This window comes from Tupaia chinensis, unplaced genomic scaffold (genome assembly GCF_000334495.1).
Source record: "Tupaia chinensis unplaced genomic scaffold, TupChi_1.0 Scaffold000217_1, whole genome shotgun sequence".
Lineage (NCBI taxonomy): Eukaryota > Metazoa > Chordata > Mammalia > Scandentia > Tupaiidae > Tupaia > Tupaia belangeri.
This window is the reverse complement of record NW_006159692.1, coordinates 4,561,387-4,577,274: the sequence shown is the minus strand read 5'-3', so window position 1 is coordinate 4,577,274 and position 15,888 is coordinate 4,561,387. Positions and strand designations below refer to the sequence as shown.

The 15,888-nt window shown below is 43.9% G+C and overlaps 1 protein-coding gene and 1 pseudogene across 1 annotated transcript in view; one reads left to right on the top strand and one right to left on the bottom strand.

Moving 5' to 3' along the window:
- Window positions 1-1,373: 1,373 nt before the first annotated feature.
- KIF11 (kinesin family member 11) overlaps window positions 1,374-15,888 on the bottom strand; it is a 63,082-nt gene continuing 48,567 nt past the window's right edge. The window contains exons 18-22 of the mRNA XM_006147638.3: window positions 12,351-12,630; window positions 10,768-10,990; window positions 9,214-9,362; window positions 7,448-7,561; window positions 1,374-2,409 (exon numbers count right to left, since the gene is read on the bottom strand). Coding sequence (XP_006147700.1) covers window positions 2,278-2,409; window positions 7,448-7,561; window positions 9,214-9,362; window positions 10,768-10,990; window positions 12,351-12,630 — 898 coding nt within the window. The 3' untranslated portion in view covers window positions 1,374-2,277. The remainder of the gene's footprint in view (window positions 2,410-7,447; window positions 7,562-9,213; window positions 9,363-10,767; window positions 10,991-12,350; window positions 12,631-15,888) is intronic.
- On the top strand, window positions 13,466-14,830 carry LOC114007696 (small nuclear ribonucleoprotein-associated protein N pseudogene; annotated as a pseudogene).

Genomic DNA, 15,888 nt, shown 5'->3' with positions numbered 1-15,888 from the left:
TTTTGAGTTCCTGAAATTATATATGAAAGTGTAGAACTAATTTATGGCTTTGGACATTAAAATTTGTTGGGGGGACCAGCAGATGGCATAATGGTTTCATTCTGGACTCTCACATGATCAACCACAGTTCAAGTCAGACCAGGAAGCTTGAAACTCACGCTGGGTGTGTGTGCTTTTGTGCCCCAAATCCCGAGAATGGAAAAAGGATTGTGGCATGGCCATCCTCCTCTTGGGGGTGATTTCTTGCTGTCTGTCCCTCCAGCAAGAGTGCATGCCCTATAGCAAAAATCTTTTTAAAAAAAATAGGGAAATAAAATTTTCTGGAGGTTTGTTTTTGATTCTATCTGGCGGCTCCATTAGCAATCTCAAGTAACTTTAAAACAGTCATGAGATAACTGAAAGCTGGGCTTCAGACTGCATGAGGGTTGGTGTGTGTCACAAATTGTACCCCGAAGGTACAGGCCTTGGAGCGTATCAGATGACCTACACCCTTGGTACTATCTGTGCAGTTTACTTTGGGAATTTGAATGCATTTTGTATATCTGTAAACACACCCATGCCAGATAAGAAATTATAGGGCAAGCAAGTCAATGTGCAAATCAAATTTATTAATCATGGATTGACCGAAGATAATCCAATTTTGCAGAGAAATTATATCTATTATCTTTATTAAGATAATACTTCTGCAAGGTAAATTTAATTTCTTGAAGTGACTTTTTTAGAATTATTTTGAGAGGTTTTTGCTATAGGGCGCGTGCACTCGCCAGACAGACAGAGACAGAAAGCAAGAAATCATCCCCCAGGGGGGATGGCCACACCGCAATCCCTTCTCCTATATTCTCCTGTCGGGATCTTGGGCACGCACGCACACATGCCCGGCATGAGTTTTAAGCCACCGGGTCCGGGACATGAATCGCGGTCGACTACGTGGGAGTCCAGCAACATAGCCATTACGCTAACTGCTAGTCCCCAAATTATTTTTCTTTATTCATTCATTTTATTTGAACTTGACGAGAGAGAGAGAGAGAAGCCACCAGGTACAGGACTTGAACCATGGTCGGCCATGTGGGAGTGTCCAGTGCCTTAACCACTATACCACCTGCTGGTCCCGTGTAGTGACATCTTTCTAATTTTGCAATAGAGTTTGGTTTTACTTAATTAACTATCAAAGCCAAATCTCTCTAAAATCTATATGGTAAACTCCCTGTAGGCATGAAACATATTCTTCACACCTCTTCTTTCTAAGGGCTCTCGAATATGGTTGCCAGACCACACATGCCAGGGCCCTTGTAGGGGTTCAGATTGCAATAAAGAAAAACACATATACATATTTTATGTATTTTATTATATACAAACAAACAAGTTTTATCAGGTAAACAAAGGAATATAAATTACAATCTAATTGGTAGTCTCCAAAAACTCCTTCAATCACTGTGACCCTCTCGCAGACACAGGCCTTAGAGTGGGGCCGCAGCAGCCCCGCACCGTTAAGCGCCATTACGCAGGGATCCAGGCAGTTCTCCCGTGACACCAATTTATGTTCTGCAGAAGTTGGCTTTTTGTGAATTCTGTAGGAGCTAAGTGTAGGCCTCATAAAAAAAATTCACATCTGGGGGGGAAACAAATTCAAAGTATTGAAAGAAGAGAAATTTATACGGTCATGTTTATTAATAGTTTTTTTTTTTTTGGCTATAACCAAAAGATAGAATTCAGATAGTGAGGATGGAAAGCATTAAGATAGTACGGTAAAAGTCTGGCTAGCTCATAAGAAAGGATCTCTTCCTGTAGCTCTATGAACGGTTTGGTGACAAAAAGGGGAAAAGTGATCTAGAGAGGACAAAGTAGGAAAGTCTGGGGAGGAGTAAGAAATACAGACTCGAGTCACAGCAAGGAGAGAAATGACATGGTCCTTTCCAAGGCCAGGTGCAGGTGACATGTACCTACATAAGTTCAGGCCTAGAACAGGGCAGCTCCTATTTATGCATTGTAATAATATATAAGAAAAATGGCTTTCATTTGTTATAAAAGAGTTCTTTTATATATAAAAGGCTAAAAAGATATATTTATGCAAGCAAATCCCAAATAAAACGCAACTGAATACCCAATGCACTACAGGGATGTCAGAAAAATGGCTAGAAATTCAGTCCAACTAAATTTACAGTACTGCCTTGATACTGTCTACGATTTTTAAATCTGTACACAAGGGCTTGAATTTTGGAGTTTCAGGGTTTTACTTTTAATTTTTCTTAAAAATAAAATCCCTGACTCTCAAGCTAACTAAAGATTTATCTGGGCTCGCAGAGGTAATCTGCTCTTCGTAACTGTGTGCTCTGTAGTGTCCTCCACTTTAGTCTTCTCCTCTGGGTTAATGGCTCTGTTTTCTTTGTCTTTCCCACGTGATTTTTTATGCTGTGGATTTAAGAGGAGAAATTAAATTAATGTAAAGTTACATTTGATACACATTAGTTACATTCTATTTTCAAAGTTCTCTGGGTTATAGGCAAGAAAACTTAAGTGTATGAAAAGTTCAGCAGAAATTTGAGCCAATAATTTTTTTGGCAAGTAGAGATGAATGAATGTCTTCCTTATTTCACCACTAATGGAGAATGGGATGGAAAACATGTTACTTTTCTGCATTATTTTCTAAGAAATAATTCCAGATTTTACTGTAGGGTAGTGATTCTCAGCATGGAGTCCTTTGGCCCCCCAGAGGACATGTGACAATGTTTAGAGACATTTCTGGTTGTTACCACTAGGGGGTGCTAGAGAGTAGAAGGCAGGGATGCTGCTAAACTGTACCATCCACAAGAACAAAAAATTATCCGTAAATCCTTAACAGTGCTGCTGTTTAGAAATCCTGTTCCAGAAAAACAAAAACTTGCTATCATGTGTTAAAGAAAAAGCATCTTTTTTTTTTTCCTCCTTTTCCTTTTTTTTAAGGTTTTTGTCCTAGGGTGTGTGCACTTGCCAGAGAGGGAAAGTGAGAAATCACCTCTCAAGAAGTGATGGCCACGCCAAAATCCCTTCTCTTATACCCTCTCTTCTCAGGATTTTGGGCATGCATACATATGCACCTGGCATGATTTCCAAACTGCTGGGTCTGCGACTGGAACTACACTCAACCATGTGGGAGCCCAGCACCGTAACCACCATTCCACCTGCTAGCACCAAGCCAATTAGATTTTAAACAGACGAGACAGTAAATGGACAACCTTAAAACATTTTTGGTTATCTTCTTTTTAAAATCCTATCTTATTTTTAAAAAACTTATGTTTTAAAAACTAACTTATGGCATAGCAGTTAGGTTGCTGGACTCCCATATGGCCAACTGTGGCTTGAGTCCCAGACCTGGTGGCTTCAAACTCACACGGGGCACATGTGCATATGTGTCCAAGATCCCAGGAGGAGATCAGAGAAGGGACAGACTGTGGCTTGGCCATGCCCCCTGGGGGTGATTTCTCCCTTTCTGTTTCTTTGTCACTCTGGTATGCACACAAGCCCTATAGCAAAAATCTCTCCAAAAACAAAAACAAAAAAACTTCTTCCTCATTTGGTAATTATATTTCATTGGAGTCTTCCTATTTACACATAGAGAACTTTAAGAGACTAGTGGCATTTATTGTAGACTTAGTCATCAATGCTGAGACAAATCATAAATCAACTTTTAAAGTTTTAAACCCAAAGAAACTCCCCACATCAGACTATTAGGGAAAAAAATCATTTTTAGATGCTATAGTGTGATTTTCTCGGCCAAAATTCAGAGGTAGGGCTTTGAGTATCATAAAATCCTGACAACGTGGAGGCAGCAACAGCCCTGGGTGATGAGCAGAGGCTGGATGAGGTGGAAGGAGCAGGTGAGAAGCCTGTATTGCCGTGAGCAGAGCATGACGTGCAGTTCTGGTGAGGCTCCCACAGGAAGCTGTAGAGCAAATCCGAGTCTGGTTAGAGATTATGGAAGTGGAAGGATCTGAGTGCCGGGAGAATAAGGAAAGCAAAGGCCATTCTGATGAGGTCTTGGTCAGAAGTGAGGAAGGCGCTGTTGGAAGCTGGAGTAAAGGCTAACCTTGTTACCAAGTGACGAAGACCTTGGCAGCACTGGGCCCATGCCTGAGGCTTTGTGGAGCACAGAACTTGAGAGCACTGAACTGGGACACATGTCAGAAAAATCTAGGCAGCAAAACTTAGGCTGCCATGTGGCTACTTTTAACCAGAGTACAGTGAGACACAATAATAAAGCAATGACTTAAAGATGGAATTTATAACTAAAAGGGAAGAAAAGTGGAAAAATTTGAAAATATCCGCGACCTGCCTATGTAGAGTGAAAAGTGTGAGAGACTACTAAAGGTGTGGCCACGTGACCACTGGCTGGAGAAATTACGATGGATAGAAGGGAGCAAAGAGCTATTCATCAAAACTTTACCAGAAAGATAATTCCACGATCTTACAGGCGGCCCTTCCCCCACAGCCTAGGGCACCATCCAAGTCACCTCGGGTCTCTGCTCCCTGCACTCTGACACAGCGCCGTAGGCTGCCCTGGCTGCAGCTCCACCTGCCACTCTGGGGTACCAGTCATCCTCGGGAGTCCAGGCGGTGCCAATCCCACAGGATCCCAGAACGCAAGCACCAGAAGGCATGGTGACCTCCAGCTGGACTTCAGAGGAGGCTGCAGATAGCCTGGCCAGGCAGGAAACTCCTGCAGGGGCAGACCTGCCAGCGTCCCAACTGGGCAACACCTAGTGGAAAACCATGAGAGTGATTTTCCTGAGACCCCAGAAGCATAGGGCCACCGACATAAAACTCCAGTTTAGGAGAGCTGCAGGAATAAGGCTCCAGCCCACGAAACTGATGCGTGGACCTAGAGCCTAAAGGCCACCGGGGATAGGCCAAACAATATTCTAGGGGCCCAAAGCCCTCAGCATGCCCAGGATGTAGGATGTGGAATCAAGGGAGATTACCCTCCAGTTTTAAGACTTGGTGTTTCACTATTTAGACTTAACCTAGCATGTTGCTCCTTTTCTCTGGCCTATTTTTCCCTTTCGGAATGAGACCATCTATCCCGTACCTGTCTGACCACAGCATTTGCATTGATTTCACAGGCTCACAGGGAGAGAGGCGTTTGCCTCGGATAAACAGTGTTTTGAGTTACACACAAATCTAATTTAGATGAGACTAGACTTTGTAATTTTGAGTTGATCATGGAACAAGACTTTGGGGAATATTGGGATAGTAATTTGCATTGTGAGAAGGACATGCGCTTTTTGGGGGCCAGGATAGAATGCGGTGGTTTTTGTTTTAGAATTCTTTTTTATATGTATATGTATATTTAAATAAATAAATAAATCTGACTGGACAGGGACAGAGTTTGGGGGGGTAGTGAGAAAGCCAGCTGCCAGGCCAGATCCAGGATTCAAACCATGGTCAGCCATGCTGGAGTCCAGCACCCTCAACTACCACGCCATCAGCCAGACCCCGAATGCTATGGTTTAAATGCTGCAGTTTAGTTGTGGTCCCTGCTATAACTGAAGTCAAAATTTAATTGCCAGTGGAATGGTACTGGAGGTGGGGCATGTAAGAGGTGATTAGAAACCCTCCTGAATGGATTCATGCTGCTCTCGTGGGAGTGGGCCCTGGTAAAAGGTTAAGTTCAGCCCCCATCTTGTTCTGTCTCACATATTCCCTTGCCCTTACACCGTGTTACTGTGCAATAAGAAGGCCTTCGCCAGATGCCAAGCTTATGCCAGAAGCATCCTCCAGACTGTAAGGGATAAATTTTGCTTCTGGAACCAGCAGATGCTGAAATGGTTCTGTCGCTGGACTACCACAGTCGACAGTGGGTCAAATCTTGGATCCAGAGACTGGGAACTCATGCCAGGCACATGTGTGCGTGCCCAAAATCCCAAGAGGAGAATGGAGGAGAAGGGACTGTCCCTCTCTGTCTCTCTGGGAAGCACACACACCCTACAGCGAAAATCTTCTAAAAAATAATAAATAATGGGGCTAGCAGGTAGCATAGTGATTAATGGCGCTGGACTTCCCACATGGCTGACCGTGGTTCGAGTCCCAGATCTGGCAGCTTGCTTTCTCACTCCCCACCCTCTGTCTCACTCTGTCCCTTTCTGGTCAAAAATAAATAAATAAATAAAGTTAAACAATTCTTTAAAAATAAATTAATAAATCAATCTATTAATTCTGCTTCCTTATAAATTACTCGGTCTATAGTGTTCTGTTATAGCAGAAGAAAAGGGACTAAGATGCTCGCCTCCAGCTGAGGATGGCAATCTCCATCCCAAAACCTTTCTGCTATAACAGGGACTTCCCTGCCATAGCCGAGTCTCTAACTTAGCCTTCAAAACACCACATAGCAATACTGAAAATTTCTGACCAGAGATGAAATGGTTACTAAGTTTCTTATCTTTCCCTCTTTCTTAACTTTGTAAGACAGAAAAGGATGAAAAACTGAAAGAAATATTTATAGTTCTCTTGAGCAATAAACCAAAGGGTAAAAGAATTTGGGGGGAAATTGCCCTGAGACAGAAAGGCACTTAAGAGGATCTGAGCTAGGACCTGAAGCAGTTTAAAGCAGAGGTGAAGAATCTTGCAGCCTTGGGACCAGCAGTTAGTGTAATGGCTGTTGCTGAACTCCCATGTAGTCGACTGTGGTTCGAGTCCTGGACCCAGTGGCTTAAACTCACACCAAGCGTGTGTGCGTGTGTGCCCAAGATCCCAAGAGGAGAATAGGGAGAGAAGGGATTACACCGTGGCCATCCCCCCTGGGGGGTGATTTCTCACTTTCTGTCTTTCTGTCTCTGTCTTTCTGATGAACGCACACGCCCTATAGCAAAAACCTCTTAAAAAAAAAAAAAAAAAAAAAAAATCTTGCACCTTGAGGGAAATCTATTAGAAACAGGTAAGGGCACACACGTCAGAAGCAGCAGTTCACCTACACAACGTGGAAGTCAACGTCCTTCATAAGGAAATTCTTCGCACGCTCTGTAAACACGCATCTCCCAGAGGGAGAGACACGAGGTAGTTTATAATGCCTTGCTACCAACAGCATGAAAAGGTGGGCAGGAGAGGTTGCAGAATTTAGCTGCGCAGGTCAGAGCAGGCCAGGGGCTCAGGAGACGGTAACAAGAACCCAGCCTCTGGCAGGAGAAATCACTTCTGTAACTCAAGAGGCCTTCAGTCTCTCAAGCCCTTAAATCCCTTAGCTTTCAAAACCTGTATAGGCAGAGGTGGGCTCCAGGACTTCCGTGTCAAAGGCAGAGTGAAGAGAGAAATGACCGTGTATCACTGAATACCATAAATGTGCCGGTAAGGATCATGGGCTGAATATCCAGTCTAGTCGAATGCTTTGTTGTTCTGCTCACCCGAGCAATGCCCTTACTCTGAACTGTGAGTGACTCGGTCAGGTGTGGAGGGCTATCTGAAGGACAGAGCCAGGTACCTGGAAAAACGGGACGCCGCCACTCGACGGACAATCCACATCGGCGTCTACAGGGGTCTTTAGACTTGGAGCTTCTTCAATGCAGGGTTCCAGGACACTATCTTCATCCATATCCTAAAATAAGAAGCTGAATGAATGATTAAGTCCAAGGACTGAAAAATCATCTAGAAAACCACCAGGCTCCTATGTGCGTGTGCCCAAAGTCCCGGGAGGAGCATGGAGCAGAGAGGACTGTGGGATGGCCGTCCCTCCTGGAGAGGCGACTTCTCACTTTGCCTCCCACCACCTCTCCGGTGAGCACACATATCCTAAGCAAGAACCTAAAAACAAAGTTTAAAAAAATCAAGAAAGTAGAGGCAGTTTTCTTCTTGGAATATAACACAATGCCCATTATATAAAAGCTAAACCTCAACCTAATTAGTAAAAAGTCTACCAAATATTGAAATAAACTCCTAATATATATATATATATAAATATAAATATATATATATATTTATATATATACATACATACATATATGTGTGTGTGTGTGTGTGTGTATTTATTTATTTATGTATGTATGTATGAAAATTTTTTTTTGGAGAGGATTTTGCTATGGGGAACAGGCGCTTGCCAGAAAGACAGACAGAGACAGAGAGAAAGTGAGAAATCATCCCCCAGGGGGTGATGGCCACGCCGCAATCCCTTCTCCTCCACTCTCTTCTCGGGATCTTGGGCATGCATGCACATGCGCCTGGCGTGGTCCGGGACTTGAACTGTGGCCGACTAGCAATGTAGCCATTAGGCCATCTGCTGGTCCCCCCAAAATAATCCCTAATATATTTTTATATACAGAGTTCCTACACCAGTATGTTAAAAGTAGTCAGTTCAAGGGCCAAGAGGGAGTGTAATGGTTAAAATGTTGGACTCCCTGATGGTGGACTGTGGTTCTAGTCCTGGATCCAATGGCTTGGAACTCAAGCTGGGTGCATATGCACATGTGCCCAGAATCATGAGAGGAAAATGAAAGAGAGGGAATATCAGGGAGGCCATCCGCCTGGTGGGTGATTTTTTGCCTTTTCTCTCTCTGTGTCTCTGGCCAGCTCAGTGCCCTATAGCAAAAATCTCTCTTAAGGGGCCAGCAGGTGACGTGGTGGTTAAAGGCACTGGATTCCCACATGGTTGACCACAGTTCAAGTCCTGGACCTGGTGGCTTGCTTCTCACTTTTCCTTTCTCTCTGTCTCTGGTCAAATTAAAACAAAATAATAATAATAATAACAAATGGAATTAAATAATTCTTTTAAAAAACTCTCTTAAAAAAGTAGTAATACTTGGGTTATAGTTTTGTTCCTTATTTTCCTTTGTTACTTTGTAATTTCCTAACTTTTCTATAATTAATACAGTTAAGAGCACATTGCAAGTTTGGTTGTCTAGGTTAGAAATGCAATTCCATTGTGAAATCTGGCATAAAGGAATTCTTAGTGCCCTAAATTAGAAAATGAGGATAGTACTGGCATCTACCTTACAGAGTTACTGAAAGAAGACAGTTAACGTATATGTAAAGAGCCGAGTACAGTGCCTGGCACATAAACACAATAGCTATTATTATTATCTTCTAACCTAGTAATTTAAAAATGGGCCAGATTAAAAGAAATGGGTTTAAAGATCAGGTAACCATCGTTAATGAGAGGCAGGGGTGGGCAGGAGGAGGGTGAAATGTCTCACAGGGCATTGGCCCCATTGACAGCTGTGAGCGAGTTCTAAAATGAGGATGCTGTCAGGTTACCTGGCTGGTGTCCTGTTTGTTTTCTGGACAGTTGAGCATCATTAAGAGCTCAGGCTGTCTCCTTTTCAGCTGGTCGAGGAGCTGCTGGCGTGGTTCGGTTCTCACCAGTGTCGATGGGTATGAATAGCTTTTCCTCTCTGGTGTCGTACCTTTAGGAGACATTTGATATTTGAGGAAAATCGTACTATGAGATATAAATAGGATTTTATAAAAAAAAATGCATACTTTCAAGGGAGTCTTATCTTCCACAAACAGAATGAATGCCATACATGAGAATTGGTCTTGTTACTTATCGGCCATATATTGCTTGCAACTAATAACATTTTCCAATTGCACAACTGATCTTAAATAGACTTGACTATTTTCAAGATTCATCCTACTATGTTCTCCATAACTGAGGTCAAAAACTATGTTATAGGCTCCAGAAGAATTTCACAATGTTCTAAGAAACAGCAGCACTGCTGCACCAAAAATACATTTTCGTAACGTGAATACTTCGGTAGGAATAACCACTCACTGTAAATGTGGTGTTGGTGGTGATGTATTCTTTTTAGATTCATTTATTTATTTTGTTATTATAATTTTAAAATTTTGACCACAGACAAAGGGAAAGGGAAAGTGAAAAAGTAAGCTGCCAGGCCCAGGACTCAAACCACAGTTGGCCATGTGGGTGTTCAGTGATCTAACCACCACGCCACCTGCCAGCCCTACTAGTTAAGCAATAAACAGTTATTATTTCTTTGTAATGAACTCACGCTCCCATAATTCACAAAAGCACATGGCTTTTCACTTAACATTTACATCTTAATATCACTGAGAATCGAACAAGAAATCTTATAGGTCTTTTAGAAAAGAAATAAGCTAATATAGTTTAGCACCATCTCCTTTACAATATAAATGCTGACAAGAAAATAACAACTTTAAGATATAATTTATATATCATAAGATTGACTAATTTTAGTGCACAATTCAATTTCTAGTGAACTTACAAGGTATTCAACTATCACAACAAACCAGTGAAGAACTTACTTACTGGTCCTGTGTAAATCAGCTTGTTACACCTTCTTCCAGGCAGCTCTCCTGGAATCACCATAGCCTACACTGATCTTTGCCATATCTGATTACCCAAAATGGTGAGTCCATGAAAAAGATGACAGAGACACATAACCAAGTGTACAATGTGGTGATCTTTGCATTAAGCCGGATTTTGCCAGTTACACCCCTCCAGTACTTTAGGTATTCACATGTGTGGTCTGTCAACTTTATTTTTGTTCTTTTAACATGTCTTATCATAAAAAAGCCAGTTCCCTGAATATTTGTGAAATTCTGATTCATGATGCCCAAATTTGTAACAGTTCATAGCCCCCATTTAAGGACAACTAATGCTTAATCAGAACTATTTGGGATTCCAATTTCCATATCTGAGCCGATTGCCATGAGCTGCTTAATTCCCATCAGGCCATGGCAGAACCTGGTTTTTCTGAACACCTGACACCGTGTCAAGTTGAGTTCGACATCACAACACTTACAAATCGTATTTTCCTTTTAAAGTACCTGTTGGGACGTCCAGTTTCAGATCTTGCTGCAGAAAGCAATTCAGCTTAGTCGAGCCGATTTTTATAGTTTCATTAAGCTCTAGATTTTGTGCCATCAATTTTTCATCATCAGCATTTATCTGGTCAATAAAAGCAGTGCGCTGGTTCTCATTGGCTGCTTTGTGCTCACTTAACTTTCCAGTGAGCTCTGAACTCGAAGACTCACAGCACTGGTGTACAACCTGTAAGTAATGCAAATACGCTTTCATTACCGACATTGAAGTCACAATGCTTTATCCAAAATATCACTGTCCCTTACTTCTAAAATTTCCACAATAAAAGTCTTAAAACACATTTAAAATTAGGAGAGCAGCAAATTTAAGCTCCTGGTACCCACCACCCAGCCTCAACATTTACCAGTACCTGGGGTACAAAAAGAAAATGATTGGTCTCCTCAAACACAGGATTATTTCTGAAGCAAATCGTCTTTGTCCATTTATTACTGCATGTCTCTCCAACAGTTAAGAGCATTTTAAGACTGTCGTTTCGTGAAAAATTTTAACGTTGTGGGCCAGAGGTGGTGTGGAGGTTAAGGCGGCTACATCTCATATGGCTGACTTCATGGTCAAGTCCTAGACCTAGCAGCTTGAAAAACACACCGGCAGGACCAGCAGATGGCGTGATGGCTATGTCACTGGACTCCCATGTAGTCGACCATGGTTAGAGCCCCAGACCCGGTGGTTTAAACTCTCGCCAGATGTGTGTCTGTGCGTGCCCAGGATCCCGAGAGGAGAATGGAGGAGAAGGGATTGTGGCGTGGCCATTCCCCCTAGGGAGTGATTTCTTGCTTTCTGTCTCTCTATCATTCTGGCGAGCACACATACCCTATAGTAAAAACTTCACCAAAAAAAAGGAAAAAAGAAAAGAAAACCATGCCGGTATGTGTGGAGGTTATGCCTGAAATCCCAAGAGGAGAATGGAAAACCATCCCGTCTGGTGGGGTGATTTCTCACTCTCCCTAGCTGTCTGTAGCTGGCACATATATGCTATAGCAAAAGCTAAAACAGGAAAAGAACATATACTTAAAACGCCGATTCCTTCCCAACAAAGTTATGGTCAAGTGTCCAAATTTCAGCAGCTATCTCAAATGCTTTTCGCAATTGGTTTGCTAGAACCAGAATTCATTAAGCGATTTGGTTGGTATGTCTTAGATGGGTGACTATGGAACTGATGATCCAAATTGGGACACTTTTCAGAGTGAAAAGGCACATTCTTCTTTTTTTCAAAATTTCCCAGAGGGGTGTGCACTTGCCAGAGAGAAATAGAAAAAGAAAGAGAAAGTCACCTCATTGGGGACAGTCATGCTGCAGTCCCTTCTCTTCCATTCTCCTCTTGGAATTTTGGGCATGCATGCACACAAGCCCAGTTTGAGTTTTAAGCTGCCTGGTTCAGAACTCGATCCTTAGCAGACTACGTGGGAGTCCAGCAACATAACTATTACACTATCTGCTGGTCCCTTGATATCAACTCTTAGCCTAGGACTGATAGTTTCCTGATTATCACTATCCTCCTCAAAGCAGATCCCAGTCACAAGGTTATTACCTCCAGGAAGCTCTGCAGTTCCTCTTCTCCTTTGTTTAGGCAGGATACCCACTGCTCTGAGAAACAGACCATGCTTGAGTTCAGAGACTCACATCTTCGTTCAGTCTCTCGACATGTTTTTTCCAGGTCAACATTGAGTTTTTCACAATGTTTTATGGACTCTTCAACCAATTTTGTACCTTCTTGATTAAAATGTCTGAGTGTCTGTGATAAGTCATGGGAATCCGCACAGAAGTGTTTACTGTGAAAAGCTGTTTTGTCGATGGTGTCCTTAGACTTCCTGTTGGAGAAGAGAACAGCACTGATAGTTGGGAAAGCAAGCCTCAGTAACACCCACGACCGCACAGCTCTCACGGAGCAGATGTGAGCACAGGCAGTCTGGCTCCAGAGCCCACGCTCTCTGTGCATCTTCCGCCCTGAGAGCGGGCACCGTGGCCGCTGCCTTCACAGCACATCACCTCTGCCATGAAACGACCTATTCTCATAAAGCCTTTCCCAGCCCTGCACAGACAGCAGACTTTCCTCTGTATCGCTTACGGTAGTTTACTACCCTATTGCTAAAATGCTTATTTCTCCTCATAGACACGGCGGCTCGGGAAACAAGCAAGAAAAGTGTGTATGTGTGCCAAAAGCCCCAAGAGAGGAGATGAGGAGAAAGGACGGTAGCATGGCCATCCCCTTAGGGGTGATTTCTTTCTCCTACCCCCATGTGTCTCTAGAGAGCACATGTGCCCTATGGAAAAAATTTAAAGATCAAAATGAAAACTTCACTGTTCCCTCCTCTGTTAGCCTCCCTATAACTGCATTCCAGGTCTTCTCGGAGGAACACAGCTCACCTTGGGGAATGGAAAGTACCCTCTATGACCACTAGGTGGAACACCGTGTGAGTAAAGCAAGTGAGTAGCAGAGATGTCGACAAGCAGTTTACCTACAAATTAAGTGGAAATGATTGAAAAGGGGGAAAAAATAAGTGGTAAACTTGATACAATTAACATAAATTTCTCCCTTCAAGGAATTCACAGCCTATTGGAAAGATGAGATTTAGTCAAGAGTGACTAGACACTATGAAAACAAATGCAAAATAGTTACAGTCAATGTCCATAAAAATTACCTAGATGAGCCCTGTGGCACGGTGGTTAGCCACGGAGCACAGGGAGCCAGGTCCCCAAGGCCAGCTCCGGTACAAATCTCAGAGGTGGGGTGCAGTGCTGTGCACAGTGGGGTGGCCAGCAATGAAGGAGCAAGCAAGGATCGCTGACACCTGAGACACACCACAGAACTGCACGTGCCAGAAGTGGAAGAATGTCAGCGCACCCAAGACGTTCTCAGCAGCACGTAACTGCTGTGGATTTCAAGGCAGAACTAAGACAGGCATTCTTAGCTGAGACACCAAGAGGCTGTGAAAGCAGTATTAAAACACCGAGGCTCTGTCTGCTGAAGCTGCTGCCCCGCTTGCATTGTTTCTAGGAGAACCTGCATCATCCCTTTATCATAGCCTTCCTCCAGGCCTTAAGGATCCCGAAATATTTTCCTTTTTTTTTTTGAGAGAGATTTTTGCTATAGGGCATGTGCACTTGCCAGAACGACAGAGAGACAGAAAGCAAGAAATCACCTCCCAGGAGGTATGGCCATGCAGCAATCCCTTCTCCTCCATTCTCCTCTCGGGATCTTGGTCACACTCACACACACACACACACACACACACACACGCCTGGCGTGAGTTTAAGTCACCGTGTCCAGGACTTGAACCACAGTCGACCATATGGGAATCCAGCAACATAGCCATTACGCCAACTGCTGGTCCCAAGAATCCCGAAAATTTACTGTGGATGTTGGACTTGGTAGAACAGTAATCGTGACTGTGGCCAAGAGCAGCAAGACACTGCAGCACACTGACTACAGAATGCGGTGTACCCCGCAAGACGGCTGAGTCTTCATTGGCACCTTCAAGGCTTTTGAAAAGCACATGAATTCGATCCGCTGTGACTGTGATGAGTTCAGAAGATCAAGCCAAAGAATGCGAAGCAGCCAGAGCGTGAAGCGCAGGTTTTGGGTCTGGTGTAGCTGCGGGCGAGAACCTGGTGTCCATGACTGTGGAAGGGCCACCTCCCAACGATACTGGCATTGCTCGGGTACCACTTGCTGGAGCTGCAGGAGGCCCTGGCGTTGGCAGGCTCTGTCTGAGGAATGACTCCACAGGGCAGAGACACTCTAGCTGCTATTGCTGCTACTGCCAGCATCTCTAGAGCCCCAACGTAGTACGCACCAGGATGGGGGACTCCACTCCCACCTGTAGGCAGAGCAACCCCCCTGCAGGCATTATGGCTAAGCCATCTGGCATAAGAACATCCATGGGTTTACCAATTGGACTTTACCATGCTTGAGGTACACTTATAAGCATGTCCCTTCCAGGAATGAAACCCCCTCCAGCAGCCATCAGAGGTCCACCTCCCCCAGGAAAGCATTCATCTAGATCGTAGGAAACTACCGATCCAGCTCGGTCACTTTTCTCCCTGCAGTGAGTTTTGTGAAACTGTGCAGCATTTATGAGCATTTTGTCCCCCACTTGTGCATTAAAAATGGCTAATAGTAAAGTACATACATAGAGGGACCGCAGCTGGTGTGGTGGGTAATGGTACTGGACTCTCACATGGCTGACTGCAGTTTGAGTCCCGGACCTGGCAACTTACTTACTTACTTACTTTCTTTCTTTCTTTCTTTCTTTCTTTCTTTCTCTCTCTCTCTCTCTCTCTCTCACACACACACACACACACACACACACACACACACTCTCTCTCTTGCTGGTCAAATAACAATACATACATACATTTCAATAAATAAATAAATAAATAAATAAATACATTTCTTAAGCCTCAGCTATGGAGACTTGAAAACTATGCCAGACGTCTGCATGTGTGCCCCAAACTCTGAGAGATGGAGAGATGGAAGAAAAGGATCGTGGCATGACTGAGCCCATGGCAGGGAGGGGGCATGCTTTCTCTCTTTTTGTGTCCTCTGGCAAAAACATGTCACCTAGACTCTTGAGTGATTCTTAAGACACTCTGGACTGCACTGAACAACCCTGGTATAGACAATAAATGCCAGGCAGGCAGGAAAAACGGGCTACACAGGCCTCCTGGAAAGGTCAGCATCACAGCATGGCACGATAGCGTGTCTATAACACGAGCAATTTCAGGAGGATTGGGGGCTCAGGGCCAACCTGGCCAGACACAGAGCCTGTCCCTTAGAGAGATTTTCTCTAATTGCTTTACACAGGGCAGGGGGAGGCGCTCAGTAGAACAGCAGTGAAACACTTAAACAAAAGCAAGAGTACAAAGTTCCCACTGGGTAGCCACCAATGGAGCACACCAGAATAACCCTGCAAGAGCTACGACAAGCCAATTACTGTAAAAACCACAGCCCACAAATGTGGACCAGGGATGCGTGGTAAGCCTAACAGGGTGAATGACTGCCAAAAAAGAGTTAAGGGCTGGGGGGCGCGCCGCGCCACCGGAGGGGCTCGCGCCCCCCCCACTCC